At 42.9% G+C, this 27,988-nt stretch overlaps 1 protein-coding gene and 1 long non-coding RNA gene across 2 annotated transcripts in view; one reads left to right on the top strand and one right to left on the bottom strand.

The window, feature by feature from the left end:
• Nucleotide 1: 1 nt before the first annotated feature.
• Nucleotides 2–27,838, top strand: LOC129172387 (uncharacterized). Its single transcript, XR_008567000.1, has 4 exons — nucleotides 2–105; nucleotides 716–784; nucleotides 994–1,024; nucleotides 27,027–27,838. It is a non-coding gene; the product is annotated as an uncharacterized LOC129172387 (long non-coding RNA).
• The window catches only part of syndig1l (synapse differentiation inducing 1-like), a 38,259-nt gene continuing 32,077 nt past the window's right edge, over nucleotides 21,807–27,988 (bottom strand). The window contains exon 4 of the mRNA XM_054762041.1: nucleotides 21,807–25,379. Within this exon, the coding sequence (XP_054618016.1) occupies nucleotides 25,221–25,379 (159 nt within the window). The 3' untranslated portion in view covers nucleotides 21,807–25,220. The remainder of the gene's footprint in view (nucleotides 25,380–27,988) is intronic.

Raw genomic sequence — 27,988 nt, 5'->3', positions numbered from 1 at the left:
CTTGGCAATACAGCCGTCTACTACTGTGATACTATATCGTCAGTAACAGCCTGGGTGAAAGAGTTTTAATTGAGCCATTTTGGAAGTTTGTACCTTTTTAAAATGGTAAATATTTGCTATAATAAGTTTCTTAACATTTAATAACTGTAGTTCAGGTGGTAGTGCGGTAATGTCAATGCTTTTCCATTACTGTCAATTTAGCATGTTAGCTAGCTAGCAACATAACAGCTAACTTTCCTAACCTTCTTGGTGACACAGGGATATTTTAGAGGATATTTATACGTGTAAAAGTTTTTGTTAAAATAATTAAAAATAAACAATGATGATTTTATACATTCCTTTGACACCATGCCTTCTTGTTTATTGATTTGCTTGAACAAAAGCAGGCTATCGCCCCCTGCCGTCGACAGGTAGAACATCTCTGCTAGCTGAGTTTGCTTGCTTGTGTGCTGCGTTCAAGTGCACATGTTTGGTAATGAGACACATTGCTGCTATTCGTCCAGTTTGTTTCTCCGGGGAGAGATTAACAATACCATTTAGTGTATTGGTAATGGTAATAAAAATAATACAGCTGAATAACACACACCGGTAGTGTGTTTGTTTGTCTCAGAGGACTGAAACAGAGCATTGTCACATCCAATCAAGTGTATAACGTTTCACACAGAAAGCCAGGGGAGCCCTGAACTCGTGTGTCTCGTTGTATTTGTTCATCTAGGGCGATGCCTTGTTACTGTCTAGAGACTGCTGGATTGCTTTCTGTGAAAAGAGAGAAACTCCCTCACACGTATGTATAGATTTTATGGTAATAGTACCACCCTCAGCTGTATCCAAAGCTCGTGGAAACAATGTAAATCAGAATTAAGCTGTTACAGGGTAAAACTGTCACCACCGCAAGCCTTTATTATCTGTACAGGCACTGTTTTAAGTCACATTTTGGCATTATCAGCTGTCACACCAGTGTAAAAAGAAGCTAACCACTGTCTATGTTAGCAGATGACGTGCATGGTGAACTGAGCTCCTGAAGGTAAGACCTTGTTAACTTGCTAACCATGTGATGTCATCCATGATGGCGGCACGTCTTTTGGAAATAAGTCATGAAAAGCCAAAGAAAAAGCAAAACACAACAAAAAGGCTCACTCCGTTCATGCCGTTGTTCCATTGAACAAAGGCGCCAAGGTGCTGAAACCCATGCACAGAGTGAACTCTCTTCCTGCCTGTTTGGAGGTGGGAGATGAGGAAAACAGACACGCATGCACATGGCAATATATTGAGCTGGCAAAATGCTCCAATTTTCATTTATTGTGTGGTTCATGGGGGTGTCACGAGATCTCGTGTCACAAGATCTCTCAAGATTAAAGCGTGACAACATTTCTCATTCAGACATTAGGCCTTGGATCATAACAATAATAAATAAGTGACACATTAAATGAAAACGACCTGGATCATTTTGCCGGCCTCAATATATTGCCATGTGCATGCGCGTCTGTTTTCATTGTCTCTCGCCTCCAGTCAGGAAGAGAGTTCACTCTGTGCATCGGTTTCAGCACTGTTCCATAGAACAACAGCGTGCATGCAGTGAGCCCTTTTGTCAGTCATACAGTCTCTTTGTCTCGGTGGGTGGAGGCGGGGCCGCTAGCATACACACATAAAGTGTAGAAGAGTGTAATGTAGTAGAAATTAAATTAGTAGATTGCAATATACAGTAGTACCTCGCATAACATAAACCTCCTTTTACATAAATTCCACTAAACATAAAGAATTTATGTAAACTTTTTGCTTCGTATTACAGAAGAAATTCCATATAACATAAAGTGTCAAGTCTTTTTTTTTTCCAATCAACTTTATTTATGCCTTAAGTCGGTGCAAGTTCAGACTAACACTGGGTGACGCCTTTTGACGCATCACGCTCTCATTGGCTAATTTTCGAGGTACCGCCTCCGCTCTCATCTCATTGGCTGATTATCGGGGCACCGCCTACGCTCTCATCTCATTGGCTGAGTTATACAGCACGTACGTGAGTTTGTGTGAGAGACAGGCTTGTCCCTTCAACCTCCTTCCTCTTCGTAGTCTCCCTTAAACTAACCTAAACAATTAAGTTAAGTTACAAATTAAAATTTTGCACACAGCATTATCGTGTAGTGCGTGTGCGTTTGTCTGTGAGACCAGCTCACAAGGCTAGGCCTCCTCCTCCTTCCTGCCTCCACTTGCGCTCCTGATCAAGACATCTCGTGAACGGTAGGATTGTTTTTATTTTTCAGTTTTATTCATTTACAGTAATCTTATTTATTACCTTATTTTATATTGGAATGTTACTCTACTATGTTTATGCTAACGTTTTCTTGTATTTTCCCACCATATTTGGTGGACTTTGAATATTTTGAAGGGCCAAAGGGGTGAATTTGGGAAGATCTTGTAACGGATTAGGCTATTTACATGTATTTTACACTTCCTATAACATAAAATCCCTATAACATAAAGGTTCTCGGAACTGATTATTTACATTGTAGGGGCGTCTACTGTACTGACATATGTTTTTTCATTGTACTTTTTTTAAAAGTAATGTTAATCTCTCGTCTCACCTCATAGACCCAGCCTTGTGTACGGTCTCGTGTCCCGTGACACCCCGAGCGATTCAGTTATTATCGTCCCAGGCCTAGTGCCTTTTCAGAACGAGAAATCTTGTCACGTTTTAATCTCGAGATCTTGTGACACCTCCTATAAAAAAGAAAATCAATAATCAATGAAAAACCCAATCAGATGTTTCTAATGTCATGCCCATGCTGTTCACAGCCACTAGGGGGCACATGCACACGTTATCTGGGGATCGCTAGTTATAATAAGAGGAAGATCCTATTTCCCGGGTGATATCCCTCAGTTATCTTTATTTATATCATCCGGCCTGTTGCTGTTTAAGTGCGATATCACACTTATTGGCTCGCCTCCCATTTTTCTCGCCGTTAAGAGGATGGAGTGGTTCTCCGTCCCACATCTCACTGCTCTGATGTCCCGATCTCGTTCCCTTCCCGAGCGCTGGTGGTGAGCCGACTTGATTAAAAAGCTATAAAGGCAGAGAAGGAGAGATGGATGCTCTAAGAGCCAGTCGGGAGCGATGTATGATTGCATGGAGATGCTTGCCGTGCGGCCGGGGCGTTCCCCCGGAGCGTCTCTTTTGATGGCTCGGCTTCATCCGGTGTCAGTTTGCCAGCGGAGACACTCTCGGCCGATAATGAGTAATGCGCCTGATATTCTCCAGACGGATAAGGCTTGTTTCAAATCGGACGTGCCGCCCAGCTCGCACTCACGGGATTTGGATGGTCATCTGTTGCGCAACTCCCGCGCTCTTTTTCCAAAGCTAATAAATCAAGCCGGATTGAAGCTGCGGCCCACGGGGGGAAACTTCCGTTTAATTTAAAGTTAATGAAAACAAAGCAACTCGCTTCTCCTTGTATTTTTCCTCTTATCTCCGAGCATGGGCCACATCATTAGGTACACCTGCATGCAGCGTACAAGCCTCATGGAATACATTGCCATTTATTCTATATTGCTGTGGTACAAGATGAGGACAAGTGTTGCAGAGCCAGCTGGCCCATGAGGCAATATAGGCTGTGGCCTCCAGGGGGCGCAAAAAAACAGAAAAAAATGAATTTCAGTATAATTACAGTCATCCCTTGTTAATGAAGTGAAGTGAATTTCAAGTGAATTTACACAGTCTCCTATTCTTTGTTTACACCACATTGCTCAGGTGTAACGCCCATGCTACGGGATCACTGCAGGGACACAAAATGTGACAATCATCCACAATCTTTATGTCCCATATGGAATGGGACACACCTGTTTCTTTTGTAAGCGTATGTAAATTGCTGATGGGGGGTTGGGAGGTGGTACCCATATCAAATCTCGCTTTTGGGTGCCGATTTTGGGTAGGGTCGGCTCAATGCAACCTACAAGGTTTCTCCTGACAACAAGCAAGAAATGCAAAGTGTGTGTGCATAGATGAAGTCTTTTTGCATTGCAGCACAAACCCGTGGCTGATTACCATCCCTAAAATTAGACAAATGTTCACTTACATGCGGCCATCATCATGGGCGAGCACAAGAGAACATCTTCTACCTTGCATGGACCACACGCTAATCTTCTGGTCAACATACGGATATGATTATGTGGTTATTAGGTTAGCAGTTATACAGGGAGTCCATTTCCATTGCGCTGCAAGGCCTGTGACAGGAAGTCAAAGCTAGCAATTGGAATGTGCTGTGATCCTGCAATCTTCTTACCCTTCACCTTTCTTGCAAAAAAGATCAAATGACAGGAAAGTAACCTGTGAATGTTTTGGCTAAGTCTCCAAACCGGCTTCCATGGCATCTCCCCTCATTTCCATATACAGTAGAAATCACTAAATGTCACGTCGTTATTCGTTGTCGTATTCCTGGACATTCGCCATCAAGCGCTCTCAGGAATTTCTAACACAACTTTCCTGTCATTGAGTTTGTTTTGTGTCTCATGACTATTCCAGTCTAGTCCCTATGTTTACGCCGGGAACGTGTGATGTGTTTGCGCCGCGTGTCCCTCGAGGCAGCGTTGAAGGAACAAAAGCCCTGCCAGGAGACACCCCATGCATTCTGCTAATAACTTCGCATGGAAGATCAGCCGTGATAAAAATAACAGCGTTCTAACGCAGTAACGGGTAATCAAATTAACTAATTGTTAATTGTACTTTTCTTATTAAATATTGTCTCGTAGACACAATCTCGTGTATCGTCTCGTCTTGTGAACGGAATATCTCGTGACACCCCTAACTACTACATAGGAAGCTAAACAGCTAGTCAACAGTAAATTTCCCCGCTGTGGGATAAATAAAGTACATACAATACAATACAACAGGAGTCGTGATTGCTCACTCTCAGGAAAAAACTTCCCCCACGCCATAGCATGGTTGTACCTTATAGCATGGCATACTCTAGCATACCATTCCTTATTATAGCATGGCGTATCATCCCATACAATACCAGACTTGACCTCAGCATACAGTGTACTGTTCTATACCATACCAGATCTTGCATAGCATAGCATAGCATATAATGGAGGACGTTGTTTGTTCTGATGGAATATTTCACACGTAATTAGTCCAATGGCATGTATGGATGTATTAATAATTGGCACGCAGTGTGGAAACTGTAAGGCACCCCGAGGCCCAAAGCGTATCGCTAATTGCATATTTCATATTCCAGCGATGGCAAATGCGGGTGCACACACAGTCTAAATAGAAGCATTCTGTAAGACACACTTGATAAAAGACGCTTGAATATTTCATCATTGTCAGCCAGAGGAAAGCACTGACACAAGCTCACATTTATTCAACAGACGTCGCAGATCTATAAGAGAATGTCTTCATGACTCCAACAAGTCTTTGGGAGCTGCGGAGGATTTGATGAGTGTGGCTCTGCAAATTGATCCCAGATTTGATGGAGGAGTTCTTGGATGCTCAGGGGGGATCAATTGCTGTCGCTTTTGAGCCAATTTGCATTCAAAAAGTAGCTCCCTGCTAGAAGAGAAGACACGTGCAATTCAGAGAAGGGTGTGTTTCTACACACCCCTCACCCAGTGGCACCACAAATGCACTCTGTCAAAAAAGTACCACACAAAGGCACAGTATGAACCCCCCCGCCCTCAGGGCATCAATAGCATATTTTCTGAAAAAAGAGAAAATGAGGGAAAATAATGGAAATTCTGGATTGTAGTTTCCAACAAGCAGTCCGGAAGCTGTGCTGCTTCGGCAGAGGAAAATTGGGATGAAAGTTAAAATACGGGAGTAATACGGGAAACTATGAAAACGGGAGGGAGCTGGGAAAGAAAATGGGCAAAATAGGGTAGTTTCCCTATGAAAACGGGAGGGATGCAACAGTACACGGTAAAATACCAGACCGTTACAGTCGTCCCTCACTACTGTATATCAGGTTTTTTCAGAAATTAATTCATGAATAAATGATGGCTCTTTTGTGGTACACTATGGTCTATTTTTAGTCAAAGCATAATGAAAGACAAGTGAAATGCAGTGTTCTGGTCAGTAGGTGGCAGTAATGACACAAAACATTATCTTACATGACCTTAACACTGCATGAAGCCATGCGGCCAGCCATGACATGTCCCACGTGATGGAGTGAAAAAAGGTTCTCCACCCATTCCGTGAGGAAGTGGTAAGTTTTGGCTTCTTAAGTTTAGAGGAAATAAATTTGAAGCCAACTGGTTAGCTCGCTAGCTTGTTAGCTCACTAGCTGACTAGCAAGCAGCATAAGAGTTGCGCAACGTGATGTAAACAATGAAAAATAGGAGTGTAAAGGTGACTATAGGCGTGTTATTTCATGTCTAAAGGGCTCTGATAATGTTTAAAACCGTCTTAAAAAAAACTAAACAAATCCTACTGTATATCGTGGAAATTCATTTATCGCGGTCGGGTCTGGACCAAATTAACCGCTATAAACGAGGGACGATTCTACATTTTTCACTGTGTGGGTGTGCTTGCGTGTGCCTGTCCAGGAGGTAATGAGCCATTTCTTACAGTGTACATATTTAAAAAGGGCAGTCTCCGTGAAAGCGGACAGAAAGCAGAGACACTGAAGGGCGCCTCCTGGGCCCCAACATCAACATGTTTTTGAACATGTTATCGAAACGGTAGCCAAATACTATGGATTACCTGTACCATTGCACCGCTAGTTGACAGGTATGATCGATAGTTGTTCCAAAACCTGAACCGAGACGGTGCTTAAAGCCGCTGTAATTGGCAATCAATGCATTCTCACATAAAGCTTCATCTCCTTCTTTCCTTTGTGAGCTCATATTTCTACGCCAGGCACAACAAATGAGGATGTTATTAAAGTGTCTGATGCCAAAATAATTAATGTCACACTGTTTTGACACAAACAAGTCAATGCTCTAAGCTGAAGCAATTTATCACAAAAGTGGCTTGTTTTCGGATGTTCCTCGCCTGACATTTGCTTTTTAATCTGATGCAAATGTGAAATTAAGCGCAGGGGTTGAGAAGACGGCGCTGCAAGTTTAATTGACTCGGCTTTTAACAAGATACTTTGTGCGCATATGCCCGCGGGGGCTCACACGACGAGTCGCGAAATAACCTCCTCCCAATCCAGCCGGTGCACACCCAGCATGCAAATAAGGGTGCTAAGCCTTTTATTCCAGCCCTCGTCGGATGTTGGCGGGCTTAATTTAGATGCACATCTGGAGTGGAGTGTCGGGGTGGGCCCCCAGGAACGGGGAGGTGGGGGGGTGGGGGCTTAGGAGCTTCACGCCGCCTGCGCGCCAAAGCCAGGAGGGTATCGATGCTAATGGCTGCCAGCCAGCCCTGCAGGGCGTCACCTGTATAATCTCTGCTAATACTCCCACCACCCACGGCTGTTTACTTGGCCATTTGCATGACTTTAGTCCTCCACATATTCCCCACAGAACTGAGCAATGCTACACACCACAGATACCCTCGCCCCACGCATTAGCCTGGATTTACATTTACGAGGAGAGTTTGGTTTCTGAAACGGCTTGGGTTACTTTGATACGTTGAACTGAAATGTTGCAAAAGACACAAAATGGTCAAACATTGGTGTATGTGATACTTTATAGTAGGGTTGTGAACGATAAACTAATGCGACCGGATATCGGGTCTGACAAGCGAGAGATGCAGCTGCATTGGTAGCAAACACTTGGATTGATAAGAATCAGCCATAAATCCTGGCTGTTAATGTTACTGTAGGGACATGCACCGGGTATTGCAAGACGAGTAAAATGATTGTCGCGCACGCTCTGTAGCTTAGCATGACCAAAGAGGAGAACAGATATAAATAGCATTAGCAGTGGCTAGCTCGTCACCGGGAAAGATTTTCAACACATCAGAAGAACATACATAAATTGTAGTGAACTAATTTTTCTTATTTATTATGTATTGTGTAAAACTAAGACAGGAACAACATCAAATTAAAAGCACTAAATGAATACCGACCCACCATCCACCAGTACCAGCCTGGACTTTGTTTTTCAGAGAGCTGCACCTAGCAAATAAGCACATTAGCACTCAATAGCATAATCAAATCTTACCTTTATGCATTCCCACATAGGATCAGCATTTGGGAGCAAATATGAGGTGAAAGAAAAAGGGGAAAAATACAGTAGTCTATTGGGGAAAATAAAAAGTTAGATGGTGTGTTCAAGGACCATCAAACGAAGTGGGACAACTTAAACATGCAAAAACTGTGGGATTTCTAACTGTGTATTATTTTTAAAATAAAATAATGGCTCATATTTCCAAAATTGATATATCCATTGACATAAAATTTGATGTAGTTATTTACAAATTATTTGATTTTTTAAAATATTTTTTAAAATGTAATCATTGCGCCTTAATGTTTCCCGCGGCCCGGTGGTTGGGGACCCCTGCCTTACAGCATGCTTGGGGATATGAAAATACTGAAATAATGAAACAAAGACACTTTTACAGAATTGGATCTTTATGTTCCAATAATGGGATTAATGTCACCATCATCACCGTAGAATCGTATTGAATCTGTATTCTGTTTTTAAAATATATGTATGTATCTTATATGTATCTTAACCCATGTATCTAGATGTGTATCGAATCGTCTACTACAAAGAGATTGACATCCCTACTTTATACCATACAACACCATAAGATAGCGCAGCCTACCATGCCTTATCATACTGATTTCTTCACAGAATTCCGGAAAAACAGACAGTCTTTCCCAATGACCACGTCCACCAGTAGCGTCTCAAGCCTTCTAAGCCTTGTGGACTTACTGAGCTGGCAAATGGCAAAAGTGTTGAGTCGGTGGCCCCGCTGGGATTACGACAGTCGTGTTTTTAATTAGCATTTAATGACATTATAATTACATCTTCCTGTCAATGTTCCCCTGTAATTGTCCTTGTGGGCGTTCAAACTATATGGACACATGGGTGTGATAGCTTCTGAATTGTGGTGGGCAGAGACAGATTACACACGGAAACGTTTGACTTTCATCCAAGTGGTCCCGTTACAAAAAGTAGAATGTTAGGGTTTGATGTTGAACATTGCTGTGCGTGCAGCTGCAATGGCGTTCCTTGTAAACAACGGTGTTATAAATAATCTCTCAGCGTGAACCAGCTGCTGTTTGTGTTTGCGGCGCACAGTCTGCACCTGCAATTAGCATTCGTTCGCCAGAGACTGACTCAAACCTTTAATTATGTCAGACGGGCGTACGATTTGCAAAACAGAACGTGTGCTGTGTGCTTTGTTCCGGTACGCGGGATGGGATCTTGATTTAAATTGTAGTGCGCTTGTTTTGTGTGAGTTTGGAGGCTAACTTGTGTTGGTCCAGGTCGTCCACAAGAGGTTCTGAGGTCTACAAACATTCACTGGTTATTCTGCATTTTCTGGCCAGTACATGTTTTTTTATATTCAATACAGAGTCAGGATCCAATTGTGACATTAATCACATGGTACCGCTTTTGTTTATGTGCTAATTAGTGTCTGACAGACTTTTTCTGACTGTTCCATCTGGCTGTCCTTGTCCTTTCTTCATATTTTGATTTTTATCTGGCTTGGGGGTATGAGTGATTATGCCATACAAATTCTATCTAGCAACAAGTGCTTGTAGAAACGTGTGACGCAACCCAAAAAAAGAACTCAAAAATTCTGTAAAAGAGCGCCCCCTACTTGACTCAAAAGATGGTGACTTTATTTTGCCCAATACAGTAATCCCTCCTTTATCACGGTTAATTGGTTCCAAACCTGACCGTGATAATTTCATTTCTGCAAAGGAGGATTTTTTCATTTGTATATCAAATATTTTCATACTTAGAGCAAACAAAACCTTCTAAATATGGGTTTTAAGAATATTAGAGCCTTCTAGACATGAAAAACACCCCTATAGTCACCTTTACACTCCTATTACCCAATATAGTAGACATAATAAGAGGAAATGTAAGACTGGTGCTCATGTGTGTTGCTGGAAATGTGTTCCAGTGCTGGGGAAGCTGAGTGAGGGGCGGACAGGCAGTGACGTTGGGGGTTCAGAGTTGAGTTTTAGCTTGGTGTGGGTTAGGGATTATTGTGCCTGTTGTGAGATCATTCAAACCTGCCATAAAAGCCTGTTGTTCCACCGAGCAAGTCTGGTGCTTGTGTGTCTCACACAATATTATAGTAACATTGCTGACACCTAGTGACTAGTGTGGAATACTACATATCATCACAACATCCTTGAATGTGTCTTCTGAATGCCCAATGTTTGTATTTGACTTCATTTAGCCATTTTTATGCTTGAAAATTAATGAATTTAAAAAAAATACATAAAATTTGCTTAAGTATGCATATATTGACTAGAAATAGGCTGCATTCAACCACAAAAGAAGCATGATTTATTAATGAATATATTTTTGAAAAAAAACATAATAGAGTGAAGCCGCAAAATTGGAAGTGCAAAGTGTAGAGGGATTACTCTACGTATTGAATGCACTGTGTGATTCAGCTATGACATGAGTCATATGGGGTTGTTTTGGGTCTTAATTAGTGTTTGACATTTTTTCTGACTTCTTTCTCGCCGGTTCTTCTTGCCTTTGTCTGTATCTTTTTTTTCTAATCTTGCTTGGTGTGTACAGGTGATGCCACACAAATTCTGCCTAGCAACAAGTGACAAGAACTATGTTGAGCTATGCCGCCGTGCCTGCAAGCTAGCTAACATTTGTTATTTCAGCTACTAAATTATTTCAGTTGGAAGAAGAACTGAGAGCAAACACGGACGGATGTTTCCCTGGTGGATAGGATCTGGCAGTATTTTTTTCTCCATATGAAAACACCACATTTCTTTCACCCACAGTGCAGTCTACACTAATGTATCATTTGAGGTCAATTATTGAAGTCCAACAGAAGCTTTCTATGACAAGGTACTTCTCATAATGTGAATATCAAGTGTCAAGGGTACACAAGTAGAGGATTTGAAGGTACCACATTACAATGTTGGACTTTTGAGAGTGCGAGATTGCCTTTAGCTCGATAAGCAGCTCCATTATGTTTCTTCATCATGCAAAATCTAATAGAATCTAATAGAATAGTGTTGCGGTGAGATTGGACATTGTATTTATTACTGGAAACGTTTACCTAGCTCTGCCTGGGAAAAAAGGCTTCTATTTCCAGTTTGTGTGCAATGAGCTGGAACAGAGGTCTCTCATAGAGGACGCTGGTGTATAACCCACATGACAGCCAATATGCAAACATTTCTGTCTGACTATTTCTGGTGGTGATGTGACTTAATTCCCAGCTTTGGGCGCACACTCCCTCTCGGTGTTTTTTTTTTTGCGTGGGTGGGAGTCAATCTTCTCCTGCGAGGCTTCTGTTTCGGTCCATTTAACTTCCCGCTGGGGCATGAAGAATGTGTTACTTCTGAAATTTAGCAAGGCTCTTCTTTACAAATGAAATACAAACGAAAGTCAGATTTTCAAGCCATTTCAAGACCAAGTTTCAAGTACAGTTGGATGCAAAAGTTTGGGAACCCCTGACAATTTCCATCATTTTTATCACTAAATCAATGGATATTTGGATCGATTATTTCATTTAGATATATCACATTACTGATGTGAAATGAGTTGTATTGGATTAACACAAGATATGCAATATGCATCAAAACAAAATTAGACAGGTGCAGAAATCTGGGCACCCCTGTCATTTTGTTGATTTGAATACCTCTGTCTACCTAACACTGGTTAATTGGAACACAAAATGGGTTTTGTGAGCTCATCAAGCCTGGAATTTCATAGATAGATGCATCTAATCATCTAATCAAAGGTATTTAAGGTGGCCGGGTGCAAGTTGGTTTTCTCTTTGAATCTCCTGTGAAGAAGGCCAACATGGGATCCTCAACACAGCTGTCAAATGACCTGAAAATGAAGTTTGTTCAACATCATGGTTTACACCAAGGCTACAAAAAGCTGTGCAAAAAGCTTGACATGAAGTTGTATGACATCCCCATCAGCAGTACATTACACCAACAGTGACTTATTGGTCCCGTGAGTCCAGGTCTGGTCGGAGATCCGTGACGAGAACCGTAGTAGTATACAACCTCATGTCAAAAAATCCGACCTATCCCTTTGATGCCAGAAGTGGTAGGCTAGGAAAAATATCAGGGAGGCAAAGGCAAAGGATGGTGAGAACTGTCAAAGACAGCCCGCAGACCACTTCCGAAGAACTAGAACATGAAATTGTAGTTCGTCGCCTGACGTATGCAGAAGAACATTTGGACAAGCAAGTTTCATTTTGGAATAAAGTGCTGTGGTGATGCATATTGCACATCTTCTGGTCATGCAATAAACCATCAGTCTATGAGTTATTTCATACACCAAAATGCAATTGCGGATGTGTAAACACCCAATGATTTCTAAACAAACATGATGGAAATTGTCAGTGGTGCTCAAACCTTTGCATACCATTGTATGTACTTGTGCTAAATTACATGACTTCCCCGTTTCCCTTGTGTGAGTTGTTGGAAAAGGACAAATGTCTGATCATTGTACAGCACCAGTTTCCACTGGAGAACACCCAGCGGCGTTAATAGATGAAATGCCCAGATTACATCAAAGCAATTATTTGAACATAGGGAGTTTTTTTTTTCTTCACTAAATGAAATTTGGCTGTTTTGCATTCAAATGAGATCCCGCAGAGCATCTCTAATCATTCAAACAAAACAGATTACGCATGTACGATAGATAGAGCCTCTTAAGTCCAAAAATACTCAAAAGAACCTCCCCCTGCTGTTTCTTCGACCTCTTACTGTACACTGAAAATGAAAGAGTGAGAGAGAGAGGGAAGCAAATCCCAATCCATCCCTCTATTCCCCTGATTAATTAGTTCCAAGTTAGCCGTGAAAGTAATACGCTGATAAGGGTGGAAACAAACACAAGCCAATTATGGGCGTCTCTCTGTGAACTTACCAGCTTGTTTTCACTGGACCCTGATCAAGATGTTGATGTGCATGATACAAAACTTGGTGGTGCACCTTCAGTATGTTGATGCTAACTATTTCTAGCTACTGTATAGGTAGTCCTACCATGTTTGCTACAGTGTATGTAGTGCTGTGATCTCACCCGCTGCAGCTTGCTCGATCCATTGATTCTTCAGCCACCATGCTTCACGGACACCCTTTGACCCGGTTGCGAGGTTTTTTTTCCCCCGGCAGCCTAAACAGCTGGAGGCTTCAACTCGCGGAATAATTCGGGATTGATTCACGGCAGAGCGGCAGGCTCATTCAGAACGAGGCAGTCGGAAGCTTTTTAGCCTGACTCCAACTGTGCTTTGTAGCACATTTCAGAGAGTTTTTGGAAGGAACCAGTGTGAGCAAAAGCTTCCATTTTTTCCATTACTGTTCACTGTGGTGAAGTGACATAGTTGAGTGCAATTAACCACACAGCAATCTGCCTTATTTGCATGTTCAGGATATACTTTTATGTTGTGCTACTGCTTCTGGTACATGTATTTTGTGTGTGTAAGCTAACTCTTCCACTCCTGAACCGTTGCACACAAAAGGGTGAAAATTTGTCAAAACATGCTTCCCTACTGTGTTGCACGTGCTATTATTTTTCTAAAAAATACAGCGCGTGGTTGTCCGTAAGCGGGATTGACTTGAAATTTCCCATACAGCTCAATGCGCTCTTCAGAATGCACCCACTGTAACTTTAGGGTGTTTAACTGAATCACAACAAAATTTGATACATAGCATTAGAGGACTGACAAGCACATGTGGGTAAAATCTGAGGAAGATTGGTTGAAAAACATGGCTGCCGTCAAGCAAAACATCTTTACTGGGGCATGGGCGAGACTTGGCGACTAATTGTCCATAAGTCGTTGACCATTTGTCTCATGATTATAAAACTTTGAGGATATCTGCATTACATGTATGCTAGCAAATGCTAGCATTTGAAGCACAACCCATTGTGTAATTGTGTAAGAAGTAATTATGACCCGACTAGTTTGTTCCCGAAATGGGAATAAATCCAGGTAATGCATGTTCTATACTGTTGCTAACATTATGCAAATGCGAAACAGTTCCCATGGCTAATGGACATATCTGCATCCATGCAAATTTTGTACCTGGGAAGAATTTTATCTTTCTGGGCTCACTGTCTTGATTTTTTTTAAAATAATGATCATTAACATTTAATTGCATCATTTCCGTTTGAACCTTTCTCCCTTGAGAGAGTTTTTCCTTGCCTCTCACCAAAGTCATCCATTATGTTGGGTTCAGTTGGTTTTCGCTGGTTTATGAGGGGCAGGGTTGGAGACCTGCTCCATGTTTACCCGCCGAGTTCAGCCAGCCCCACTATCGACCTGGATCTGCAGAATGAGAGACGAGAGTGCTAGCTGTTGAGCCAAAAGTGCAGACTAGTGCAACTCTTAACATGTCAGGGAGTGAGGTTTACCAACATATGTACAGCCGCACGGCCACACTGGCTGGCACCCGTTACACCAACCCCCTAAACCTCTAAACCTCACTTTTACCCGGGTCATGGCACCAATGTAACCCGACTGATCCAGCAGGAGTCTGCAGAACGAGAGACGAGAATGCTGTCAACTGTCAACTTTATGCCCAAAATGATGTATGGCAAAAACTAAGGTGGATGTTGCAAAACAGGTGAGCATGTGACGGTGTCACGAGGAGCCAGGAGGACGGAAAGCAGCAAACTACTGGCAGGACTGGCAAGCAAAAAACAGACTAAGTTGACTGGGGAAAGATGCATGAAAAGAACACAGTACAAAGTACAGTACACTCCCGCCTCCTCCTGTAGCAAGGTAGACTAAATACACCTAATTGTAAAGGTGCGCCTTATGGCACCGCCCCCGCAGGAAGTCAGGAAGTCTAACAGGAAAGCACAGGGAAGTAAAAAAGGCACAACTCAAACAGAACAGCAGAACATAACAGGAGATCTTCAACAACGGGTCTTTCATACCGACCAGTATGATCGATCTTGCAGCAGCATGGGCCTCGCCTCGGGGATATCAACAGAGCTTCCACAAAGACTCGGTGGCCACTGGACGGGGAAGAAGATAATTAAGTGTCAATTAGAGGCAACAACACAAGGCAGTCAGTCAGTCAGGTGACCTTGGCTGTGGGAGGTTTGTCTTCATTCACTCTACTTGCCTGACTGCCTGTCTCTCTCTGCTTTATGGACAGCTCACTCACCAACGATCCGCTTTCTTTCGCTCTCTTGTTGTCACTCTCGCCGGCGGTATTTACGACACCTCCAAGGCCGTTCTTCTCTTCCTCCATTCGGGAGGTCGATGGCACCCGGCGAGCTGTAAAGGCCATTCGCTCATTGCCGCTCATGTCTTCCTTTGATTAAAAGGCCACTACAACAACCGTGGCGACATTCTCCACCTTTTCTACTCATCGACCGTTATCTTGTTGCGGCAAAGCGGAAGGTCGGAGCATCGTTGAAGCGCCATTTATCCCCGGCAAGCTCTATTGAGTGCCGGCTTTTGTACGTGCAAAGACAATGCACCCAGCGCACTTTAAAAGGCATTTAAAAGGAGCTGTTAATGTGCCACAGCTTTAACGTGTCTAGTTCTCTGTGTAGACCAGTGATTGGTTGTGTCCTCGAAGGTACATCATTTACCTAATCATTATTTATGGATACAGTCGCCAGGATTACGTTCCAAAATCCCCTGCGAATGGCGGAAAACCACAAATAATGGACGCATACATAAAGAATGTCGGTTTTTCATACTCTAGGTCAGTTATTCTCAACTGGTTGGGTCATGGAGCCGTTTTCAGTGAGTCGCAGGTCTTTGCCTGGGCAAAAAAAATTATAATATAAGGACCCTATGTCTGTGAATGCACCTTGTGTTCTTGTCTGTGTTCTTTGCTTGCTATGCCGGCACAAAGTGTGTGCTGAGGCAGCTGGCCGTTGACATTGAGGGTGATGGTGGGTTTTGTAGTTAAACCAATTAAGAACCACTGCTCTAGGGGTTTCGAACTTGCCTCGCAGAACCACAAAAGTTGATCAGAGGCACTTCCTTGATTGCTTAAAGGAAGCGGCTCTGTAATGGGCCAGCAATAGCCAACACTGAAATCGAAGTGAGCTTGTCACTCAGTGAAATGAACAAGGGGTTACTACACAGAACATTAACTACAGTCACGGTGCAAACACAAAAATGACAGCACAACATGTAGCAGGAAAGTAAACACACATAGGGCAACCGCTACTACGACTATGAGGAATAATAAAGAAGTACCGTATGTTACCTTTAAACACATAACCTTTTACAAGTAAATACCGGAAGCACTCCCAGTGGAATACTTGATGTGAATCAGCCTCAAGCAGACTCTACCTCCAGCAGCCCCCAGGTAAGTTGAGTTCATAGACGCCTGCTCTCAACCCTATAATATGCCACTGACAGTTGTTAAACATATTTTATATTCAGTTTTACACATTAAGAAACAATCATAGGCATACAATATACAGTAATTGTACTTACAAAACGTGGTTAGCATCATGTTTTGTCAAAGCATCTTCCTGCTGGAAAATGTAGAGTGCGACAGCGTCCTCTGCTGGATCCCGCAACACTCTTTTTTTTCTCCGATGTCACTGATTACAATTTTCTGGTCAATCACCGATTTTCAAAATACCGATTTTTAATTCTTTTTTATAACTGACAGCATGCACCTTCAATATTTTGATGTTATTTTGTTGAAAAGCATTGAACCGTACCGATGAAACAAAACAAACTTGTTGATTTAACTGCACATGAGGAAGCTCTCTCAAATATAAATGAAAGGTTTAGAAAATTGCTATCCAAATGACGAAATATCTTTTCTCTTTACACTGCTCATAAACGCTAACAGTGGGCTGGTGTCTAGCTCGTTGCTCTCACTAGCTTAGCTTTAGCCTTAGCTCGATTATTAGCTGCCAGTCTGGCAGAGCAAAAGGGGACAATGGCTGACTTTCAGACCTTTGCGGAGGTAGATAAGATCATATGTTTCATATGTAAGAATCGGTTGATCGCCCAAAATGAAGGAAATCTGCGGCAATTTGTTGGCCGACCGATCAATCGGTCTCTCTCTAGGTCACCCTCAGGCGGGTTTGCCAACGATGATTCCAGTCGTGTAGATCCTCCACACACCCTGCTAGTTCCACAGAGCTCTCCACTCCTCTCTCCTCAGCACATCCACGTACATTGGCATGGGACGTCCTCTAGGTCGGTGCCCGTGAATTGGCTCTCATAGCACCAGCTTGCTTGCTGGATGTCACCGCTTGGACCCTGGTAGCTCTCCATGCAGATGCTTCAGGGTCTATGATTCACAGCCGTAGAAGACACTCGATGGTTTCTTGGAAGAAGCTGATTTTATTGTGTCGGGGAAGATTGGATTTCCAAACGGCATTCATGCTAGTTAGGACTCTCCAAGTCCTGCTCCATAGGGCCGATCCCAGATACTGAAAGTCATTGATCTCCTTCAGAGCACGGCCCCCAACCATCCCGAGTGGTTGATGGTTCAGAGGGATGCAGAGCGTGACGACCTCGGTCTTCCTTGCGTCCTTGCTGAGTCCTACTCTGGCACATTCTACTTCTACTCTGCTCCTGTGCCTGCTCCGCATGGTCAGACATCAGGCAGATGTAATCTGCGTAGTCCAGGTCTGCAAGGACTACGGCAGGACTTCTTGTTGCCCTCCCAGGTCTAATGGTGAAGCCAAGCTCTCGCTCGGTGCATGTTTAAAATCAATGAGATTTTCCATTTGCAAGCCTTTCTGAGAAGTCACATGACTAACAACTTTTTAGACACCCTGAAGAAGGCACCAAAAGGTATGAAGTAGTTGTATTCTTTTTTTGGGGACGTGGGGTGGTTAAGGCTGTTTTTAGTCGAGACTCTAAAGCGGAATCAACTTTCTGGGCTCATTAGCTAGCGGCCTCTGGATGAGGAAACAATGACTTGTTTATGAGCGGCGACAAACACAAAACACAATGCTGAACCCGCCACCAGACTCACTGTTTACTGACACACACACACACGCATGCACAGGGAGAGGATTGCGACGGCGGCCGCAGGCTAAGTTCTCAGCGGGCCGGGTGCATTGTTAAAGATAATGACGGCAGCCAGCATGTGGGAGGGTGGGCGCATTATTCAAAGTGTCGCTCTCGCTTGCCGTTTCATGTTCACTAGCAGAAAGTGCCATCGCGTCACCGCTGCTAACTCAGGCTACCGTGACGACGACGGCGAGTTTACCTCGGGGAATGGTGCAGACACAGGAAGTGGATGCCGTTTTGCAGGGTCAGTGGCGACTTTTTCAGCGTTTCCTCTTTTAATGTTAGCACTAATGAAACAACACTTTCATCTCATTTGTGACACAGCACCTTGCTTTGCATACGAAGCCGTGCCAGGCATTCATTGTAAGTATAAAAATATGAAGCAGATCTTCTTGGCCTCTATCACTTCCACACAACTTGTTGTTGTTGTTTTTGGCATCATTCTAGCAGGGTTATTAGGCAAATAGAAACACAAACACACACACACACACACACACACCGAAATGGGAAAAACAACAAAATTACTTTTCTTCCAAATGAAATGTTTTTGCCAGAGGCTAAGTGAAATCATTGTGTGTTTGCATGTGTGTGTGTGTGTGTGTGTGTGTGTGTAAGTGTGTAACATTGTCAGAATGTTAATCAGTTGAATGTGTTTCATGTAGCATTGCTGAACCTTGATGCTAACCAGTAATCAGGACAAAAAGGCTAGAAGTGCAATAAAAAGTGTTACTTTACAGTTGTTTCCTAGCTAGAAGTTTGTTTTTTGTGATAATGAGCATTCATTAATGAAACTGATTACACTTTATGCTCATGTGTTTTTGACCCTATGATAGGAGTTAGGCTACACCATCTTAGCGATAGTTTGTGTGAAATAATAGCCAATCAGGATTACAAAAAAATCAATATTCTAGGTTCAAGTGTCAACCAGCGGTAGTTGTGGCCGTGGTTTGTCTATTCTGTAACATGATTTAACTGGAACTAAGCCTGATAATTCTGTTATTCAAGCTCACGTCAAGCTAACAAGCCTGAGTCTTTTTGTGTTAAGCAAAAATGGCAGTTGGATATTGATCTACACATCCAAATAATGAAATTTGTCAAGCAAATGCTTCCTACAGTAGAATGGCAAATGTTTTTATAAACATGTCAAATTGTCCAAATATGACACGGAGCAGGCTTATGCACATGATTGGTGACATAGCAGCAAAGCTAGTGTTAGCTTGATGCTAACAATAATGTAGCATCTGGTTAATAGCATTGTCGGAAAGTAACTGAGTGAGTTTAATGCATTCTACCCTGCGTTTCCATACATTAGCATTCAGCTTTTCAAACATTAGTTAGCATGTGGTAGGGATCTAGATCAAAACATAACATTTATAAAACACTACTGCCTTATTTTACTCCCCAAAAAATGTATAAAGCTTCCTCGAAGGCAGCCGGCGTTCTCCAGCGACCATGTGCAAATATCAGTACATGAAAACATCTCATGTCTCTCACTCTGCTTGCATTGGAATTGATAAATAAATCTTTACACAAGCATCTGGCGTGCTCCGCAGGGCACCCCCCAACCCCCCAAAATCCATAAAATTCAGTTATATCACTCCTGCCTTTCCATTTCTCGCTTCTGCAGGCTTGCAGACAAACGGGAATAAGATACGTCAAAAGGTATGATGCGAAAAAAATAAAACATGATAATAGAATATTGAAAAATGATTATAATACATTTTGTTAGTTTATTATATTTATATTGCCATTTATTTATTCACGGGAGGATAGAGGATTGAGCCCGCAACCTTCTGGTTGCACCACTCTACCACCCGAGCCGGGCCGCCACCGGTGTCTTAGTCCTTCATATTAAAAACAAATAAATGAATATGAATCAAATTATAATTACAATAAAATTTTCACAGAAAATAATACATAGAAAATGTGACAAAAAACTTGTAAAATGCTACCAGAAGTAAAACTAAACAGTAATCTCAAAAGATTAAAATGTGATGAGATTTCTAGTTTGGAGAAATGCTGGATGGTGAGAAGAGGGCAGCCAGAAGCCAATTAAGACTGTGAACTATGTCATTGCTATTATGAATGATAATAAACGTTATATGGAAGTGGCAGTGTGCAAGGCACTAGGGTTATGGTTAGGACACATTAGCGTATATTAACTCATTCAATCCCAGCCATTTTTCAAAAGACAATCCCTTCAGTTCCGCCCATTTTAGATGATTTTGACTGATCTTTTAAGGCACACATAGTATATGTTCTATGGCTATATAAACATGGAACCTACCAAAAGAAGGATTAGACTCCCGTCTTTCATCTTTTCATCATAAAGTTTTTTTCTGTTCTTGAGTAATCAGCAGTAGAACATAGGTACGTTTCTGGAAAGTATCAGTTCCTGACTAAAACGGGGACAGCTTTTTGTGAAACGATACATTATATATATATATACAGTATCTAAACAACTATGCCACAACATAAAAAACACATAAAAGTTTTGTTTTACATCAAAATAACAGTTTATTTAAAAATATAACACCATTAACTATTTACAATATTTACATTTGGAACTCAACTGCGTGTGTGCACGCGAGTGCGCGCATTAAAATTTCCCTACAATGCGAAACCTTCTGCATGCGACACATGTTTTTATGGCTTAAAACTGCTCTAAACTTGTCATCCATTAGCGTGCAGTTGCGTCATCACATCTTCTTGCCTCGCGCTCAAAAAAATGTAAAAGACATATAAATACGTCTTTGAGATCGGGCATTCGTGTTTATAAAAACTTCTAAATACGTCTTTGGTATTGAATGAGTTAAATGCTTTATGGACACCTTGCAGTCCAACCAACCTTGGGGTTCACAGCGTCAGGGAGTGACGTGGGGCTGTTTTTTCCATCATAGTTAAACAGCTGCTTGATGTCCAATGATGTTGTGTTTTTATTATAATCTTTCAAAAATCAAAGGACAGCTGGACAGCCGTGACAGGGAAAAACAAAAAAACGGTGAGCTGTGTTATTATTATTATTATTATTTTACAGTATATCATCACAACAGTGGTTTAATTGGTCTCAAAAATGTTGACAATAATATCTTTCAGCGTCAATTTGTGGGACAATAAACATTTCAAAACGCACCTGCATTGTTTTGTGACTCGGCTAATTCAAAAAAGTCTGTTTGTCCAGTCACATTTTTTCACTGTACTTTTCTGTAATGTTAAGATCTCGCCCGGTCTCGTTCTATGTACCCAATCTCGTGCATCGTCTCGTGAGTTGGGTGTCTCGTGACACACACAAAATACAGAAATTCATTGTCCCAATAGCTTTAAAAATATTATTTATTTTTTATTTTTATGACATGTCTCGTTCCTTTATTACCATTTTCCTATTATCCTAAGTATATCAAATCAAATAATACAGTGATTTTGGCAATTGCTTTTTCATTCTTTCATTTACCTAAAAACTATGTATGCAATATATTAAATCAGATACTGTATAAAAATTGTTTTTGATTATTTATTCATGATTTTTTATTGTAAGAATTCCACAAAAAATGATAAGTAGATGTAAAATGAAGTCAAATAAATATTTAAATTGATATGAATAGGCTGTTTCTTCTACATTTGCAGCACAACGCCAGACGCAGCAGTGGGTGACTCACTGCACCCACCGTACCCCCCACCCTGCACCCACTCACCCACCCCTCCAGTCCATAATGGGATCTCCTCCCACCCACTGCATGCTCACCCGAAACCAGTCTCCATCATGCGAGCGTCCAGAAGGGATTGCTGTTGTTGTTTGCTTGTTAGCGTCATGCGAGCATCTCTGATGTAGTAGTGACATTGAGTGTGTGTTTGTGTGTGTGCGCGTTGCTCAGCGAACACAACGCCCACACTATGAGTCAGTGTGCTGTTGCTTTAAGGACAACACATGCATCTCAATGACTGACTGAGCCACTTCTCACCTCGCCTTGTTTGAACGTGATCCACCAAAGAAACACAAATGCGAGCTTTCAAGAAAGAAAGGCCCTTATTTTCAGATTTATTTGCCATTAAATTTCCAGTATGTACACGCTGCCGACACACACACAAATCCTAAAACATGAATACAAACATAAATAATATCATAAAACATCTTTCATTCATGTGCTCATTAGGATGACGGAGGAGAATCAAAACAAAACCACACACAAAAAAAAACCCCACAGCCCGACCGAGCCTGAACACATCGCACAAGAGCAGGCTGCCTGCACGCAATATGACATAAAGCATGAGGTGAAAGGTCGTTAACCACTTTTGGCCTGAAGCGCAGCCCCTCCATTTTGAATCCTGAAAAAAGACCACATGTTTGCATTAAAGGAAAAGTGAACTGATGTGATATATAACACACAACAACCTAACATTACGGAGTGGGATAGGAGAACGTAAATGTTAGCAGAAAAGAGAAAGGCGTGTGTGTTCATGTCTCACGTAAGGATTGTGGATGGTGGGCAAAATTCCCAAGAAAGTGCAGTTTTCCTTTAAAGAAAAAAGATGTCCACCTTGGAATTAGCATGTAGCATCGGAGTGTTTCCTCTTGGAGACTTCTTTAGAGGATGGTTTACTCCATGCCGCTGACACCATGCCTATTATTGAAATTAATGTGCTTGTGCTATTTTAGGGCCACACTCCAGAGAGTATGCACATTCTCTGGGAACAAAAAAAAAAAGAGGCCATTACACGGAGCTAATTGTGCTCCATAAATGTCAGGTATGACGGATGCCGGGAAGCTAAGTAGAATGTTGCTTCTTGTGGTTTCGCGGCTTGAACGCGGCTTTCGCGGCTCGGTAATTAATAAGCCTTTTTACATCGAGTGCTCCCGACTTGTGTCATTTATTCATGTCTCACTGAATGTTGCTTGTTTTTGAACAAGGGTCAAATCATTGCGCTCAGTTGATTTTCTCTTTCCAACACGATCAATTTCAATTTACCTTTTTTGTTTCACATAACCGAGGACAAAAAATGTATCAATCATGCATGGCAGCGTGCAGTTGATTGAACACGCCTGACAAAAAGCCGAATTTATTGCCGCTAAATCCGACGCTGTGTCAGAGCAGACCTAGACGCGCCTCTTAATGACAACATTCACATGATTTATGACTTGTGTTTCCCAACAAACTTTCCTGTGTCATGTTTTTCTAGCCAATCTGGCCACTGAAGGAACATTGGGTACAGGGCTGTGGTGTAGCGTCAGGCGAGGACAGCGGGGTAGAACATTTTGAAGGTCAAAAACGTTCAAATAATCAAAAAATATGTAATATGTGTGGTCATAATTAAATGGAAAAATGTTTCTTAGTTGCCACAGAACCCGTACTCTGGGGTCCTTAACTAATGGATGGGATGGCGCCCCACTACCAGACACGTTTGTCTTTCATCACCCCCAAAAGGGGCCGTCTTGCATTCAGGCTCAGAGCTCCCACGTATTCTGCATTATGGTGAATTGTGTTATGTTGACCTTCTCATGGGGGTAGGGCGTTATGGGCTCCACACACGGGAGGCGACAAACCACTGCGTTTTGGCAAAACCCATCGCCAAGGTGTAGCATACCCTCAAGCAGCTGTGGCCATCTACAGCGGGGAGCATCCAGAGCGAATTACGAGTCTCCCATGGGTTTGATTGGCTGTCAGATTTGGAGGGAATTTGGGGGTATCGAAGTATTTGAGAGGAGGAAAAGTGACCGGTGTTGATCGTGTACTCTTGCTCGTACAAGATGTTGCTAGTATCCAGAATAAAGTTACATAAATGTCTGTGTAAACTTACCTGCTATATTTACTCTGGCGTCAGCAAGTTCCCATGCCGCTCCTTATTTATTTCTATTTCTATATTCTTTCAGAAAGATGTCAAATAGTTACGGGAAATCTGACACGGCAAGTATTATTTGTTCCTCCATGTTCAACCTGCGAGATAGCACTGAATAGCATCCTCAATAAAAACTCCCGCTGATTGGTGCTCGCCTGGGCGCCACCGATGAAAAGTTCCAAAAGCAGGCTTGTTAGGTTAATTGGTGACTCTAAATTGTCCACAGGTATGAATGTGAGCGTGAATGAGTGTTTGTCTGAATGATTGTTTGCGATTGGCTGGTTAGGGTGTACCCCGCCTCTCGCCCGAAGCCAGCTGGGATAGGCTCCAGCATACCCCCGCAACGCTAATTAGGATAAGCGGCATAGAAAATGGATGGATGGATAATGGTGATAATTAAAAAGAACCTAGTTGCCACAGAATCCAACCAATGTGGGTCCACAAATGGGAGCGTTTATGGTGAAAGTTGAACTTTTCATGGGGGTAGCTGAATAGGGAGGTGGTTGCTAATTGTTTTACCTCATCGACAGCATAAAAGTGGACACGAATAGTGTAGTGGGAATTGGGGTAATGGCTTTTGACATCCCTGTCCACTAGCAACCCGCGCTGCCACTCAGGTACAGGCAGATGTATGAAGGTGTCATTAGACTACGGGGGGGCGGATGAACACAGAGAAAGCGCACTTGGATTGTAAGCAAACAACATCTGGCATGAGAGGATGGTGTTAGATTTTCGAGAAAGACTTTGACAGATGGGTAGTCACATCTTCCCTTAGGTAAAGTAAAAAGTTCTGGTAAGTTCAATTTTATGCTTTAGAAAGAATGCTGTAATCAGTCTTGGTGTTTCTTCAAAGTCCTTCGCCTGTTTATTAACTTTAGGATCCCGGGTGGCAATTGAAGACGGGAGGCACAAACGACAACAAAGATGCGGTTTGATTTTTGGGGTCCTTCTGCTTGTTATGGTGCTCACGGACGTGTTTTACTCCTTCCACCTCTTGGAAGTTTAGAAAGTCCAAGGGAGGATGAAGTCAATAGAATGCAAACTGGGCTCCCACTTGATAAACATCCATTCCTCAAAACTTTTCCAAGTCTCAACAACACGAAAGCCGCCCAAATCCTTCCAGCGTGACCCCTTTTTCCTGTCGCTGTGCTAATTCTGGCTGACAGGGAGTCTGCAGGGAAAGGAAAGGAAGGTGGAAGGGAAAACTGTACAGCCAACCCCCCCCAAAAACTTTTCTCCAAATTTGCAGCAACAGCACTGCTGGTCTCCCCCGAGGCGGCTCTTCTCCTTCTGCGGCTCTCCCCAGGGTGAATGCGAGCAGCCGCTATATGTGTCCCGGTTTTGAAAGGTAGGCGATGAGCGCCACCACCACCCCCACGTAGACGCCGGTACCGATGGTGATGGAGAGGGCGGCCAGGAAGAGAGCGCGTCGAGAGGCGATGTTGGCCAACGGGAAGTCGCCTTTGTGCACCGCCTTGGTGGTCTGCAAGGAGAAAGTCAGTACAGGAGAAACATCAAGACACAGCTCTGTGGTCTGTGTGAGTGTCTACATTTTTCAACTTTGCAATTACACAAGCTGTCTCGGTTGAAGAAAGTTGGAGAACGGGCCTCTTGACAGATGAGCCAGAAGAAGCTTGTCACGCATGGCGGCCGCCAAGAGACGCGGCCATTAGTATGAAAATGTCAAGGACTGGAGGTTGTGCTAATATGCACCGCTGGATGATAAACAGCACATTCATCATCATCATTCGACGCAGAAACCTCATCAACAACATCACCAAAAGCTAGGACATTTTGACCACCACAAAACGTACGGCGTCTTAGGACGAGCTTAGGACTAGCATTGGACTCAGTTTGCTCTCCTGAAAACAGCAATGGAGGATAACAAGTGTTTCCTGTGTTTACTTCTCTTTATTGAACTACTAACTACAGTAAGGTGACATTTTATTCAAGAGGAGACGGAGGGCAGCAGGAAAATAGAGCCAACGTAGAACGTTTTCAGGTCCAAATGGTAATGCATTTTATCATTTCAGCCTTTCATCCACACGGCAACGCCGTTCTGGGTGCCCTGAAATGGTATTTTTTGAAAACGGCTTCCAGAGCATAGTGGCCGAAAGGACAAGATCACGGGTGCATGCAGCCAAAATTCTTTTTCTCCGTAGGGTGGATGGGCTCTCCCATCGAGATAAGTTAAGAAGCACTGCCATCTGGGAAAGACTCGGAGTAGAACCGCTGCTCCTCCGCATTGAGAGGAGCCAGATGAGATGGCTTGAGCATCTGGTCAGGATGCCTCCTGGACGCCTCCCTGGGGAGGTGTTCAGGGCAGGTTCGACTGGTAGGAGGCCTCAGGGAAGACCCAGGACATGTTGGAGAGACTGTGTCTCTCAGCTGATCTGGGAACACCTCGGGATCTTCCCGGGGGTACTGGACGAAGTAGGCAGGGAGATGGAAGTCTGGGCTTCCCTGCACGTTTAAGACATGTTTTATCCAAGAGGTGACTGAGACTGAGGACAGCAAGAGCTCATCAAAGAGCTGCTAATCACTGTCTTTGAAGGCAATGTAGGACGTGTAACCTATGTTGTACAGGGGAGAAAACGCTAATACACAACCAACACACAACACGCTTTTCCTCCAGATAAACAACCCCCTTCATCATGTAAACACTGACACACACGCCATTTCATAATAATTACCTCATTCATTGCCATCTATTATCCTCATACCTCGGCACGCCGTATGATCGCAACTTTGAGGAAGGGGGAGAGTAAGGGGGCTCATTTGCATAATCATGAAAGCAATCACTGCCTCTCTAGACTCACAGTGAGAAACATTAATCAGCATCTCCAAACGACACGCGATTAGCGGCAACAATGGCAACTCGATTCCGCTATCCCCCCCCAAAAACACTTCAGGTACTTTAGTGCTCGCCTTGAATTGTGCAGCTTAATTGAGCACACAATTAAAAAATGTACCAGGAAACAAGCGAATGGATTTGTGGCCGTGATTTAGTGGCGAGCGAGCTAGTTCCTCTCAGTGCAGTGACCTTCCAGTGGGACAAAGACGCCATTGATCTGCCATCCGCAAAGCTCGTTACAGCCGCTAACGTGTTTGTCTTTTTTTGTCTTCGCAGTGAATGTGCCGGCCTTCCTTTCGGCATGAACTCAAGAACGTGGACAAATTTGAGCTGTGACCTCAGGCATCATGGATCTTTCACAATCATCAGGGTTCTCACCTAAGTGTTTCAGATCATATCACCTAATCCCAAACGCAGTGCGCCCACAGAATAAATGAGTTTACCTTTGTCTGAAGAGCAGCGAGGTGTGTTATTGAGCTATAAAATCAAAGCCCACCCCCACGCCCGCTAATCTGGAGTCTAAGTAAGGGCGGCCTTGGCTAAAACACCAGCCATCACTTCCACATAATTAGCCCAGAAGGATGGAATTAGCTGCTGACAAGATAATTCACTGAGTGCTTTCATCTTAGCTCCCGTAGCTCCCACTTCAGCGGGAATCTACATGCCTTTAGGTGCTTTTAGGCTGCTTTTTTGTCTTTTGCTGTTAAACAACAATGTTTCAAGTGAGTGACGGTTATCAATCAGCGCAGAAGCAAGGGGCGACACGTCGTTCAAACTATTCCCGGAAGGTTTGACACTGCTGGTTTAAGTCCTAAATTTTCCAAACACAACACCAATCAATGGCTCATTATGGAAGGAGAGCCCATCACCCATCCTTGTTACACGTCACTAGGCTTGCCTGCACAGTTGAAGCTATCCAATACAAGCATTCCAAAGTACACACATTGGGGTGGAAACCATTTTAAATGTTGCAAAATCACCATTCCATGGCTCACACTGCAAACAATAATGCACATGTTGCTAAAATAATACAAAATGTAAGCATTATTATCATTGCAGAGGTGGAATTTTGCTACTAGATCTCATTACAGGTGGTCCTCGGGTTACGTACGACTTCCGTTCCTAGACTATGTTGAGTTTTGGTGTACTGTAAGTCGTTTTTTTTATACCTAAATTAGGGTGGCAGTGGCTCAAGAAGTAGCGCAGGTTGTCCAGAAACCATAAGGTTGGCGGTTCAA

Source organism: Dunckerocampus dactyliophorus, chromosome 19 (genome assembly GCF_027744805.1).
Source record: "Dunckerocampus dactyliophorus isolate RoL2022-P2 chromosome 19, RoL_Ddac_1.1, whole genome shotgun sequence".
NCBI classification, from domain to species: Eukaryota; Metazoa; Chordata; class Actinopteri; order Syngnathiformes; family Syngnathidae; genus Dunckerocampus; species Dunckerocampus dactyliophorus.
This window is presented reverse-complemented; position numbering and strand designations above follow the sequence as displayed.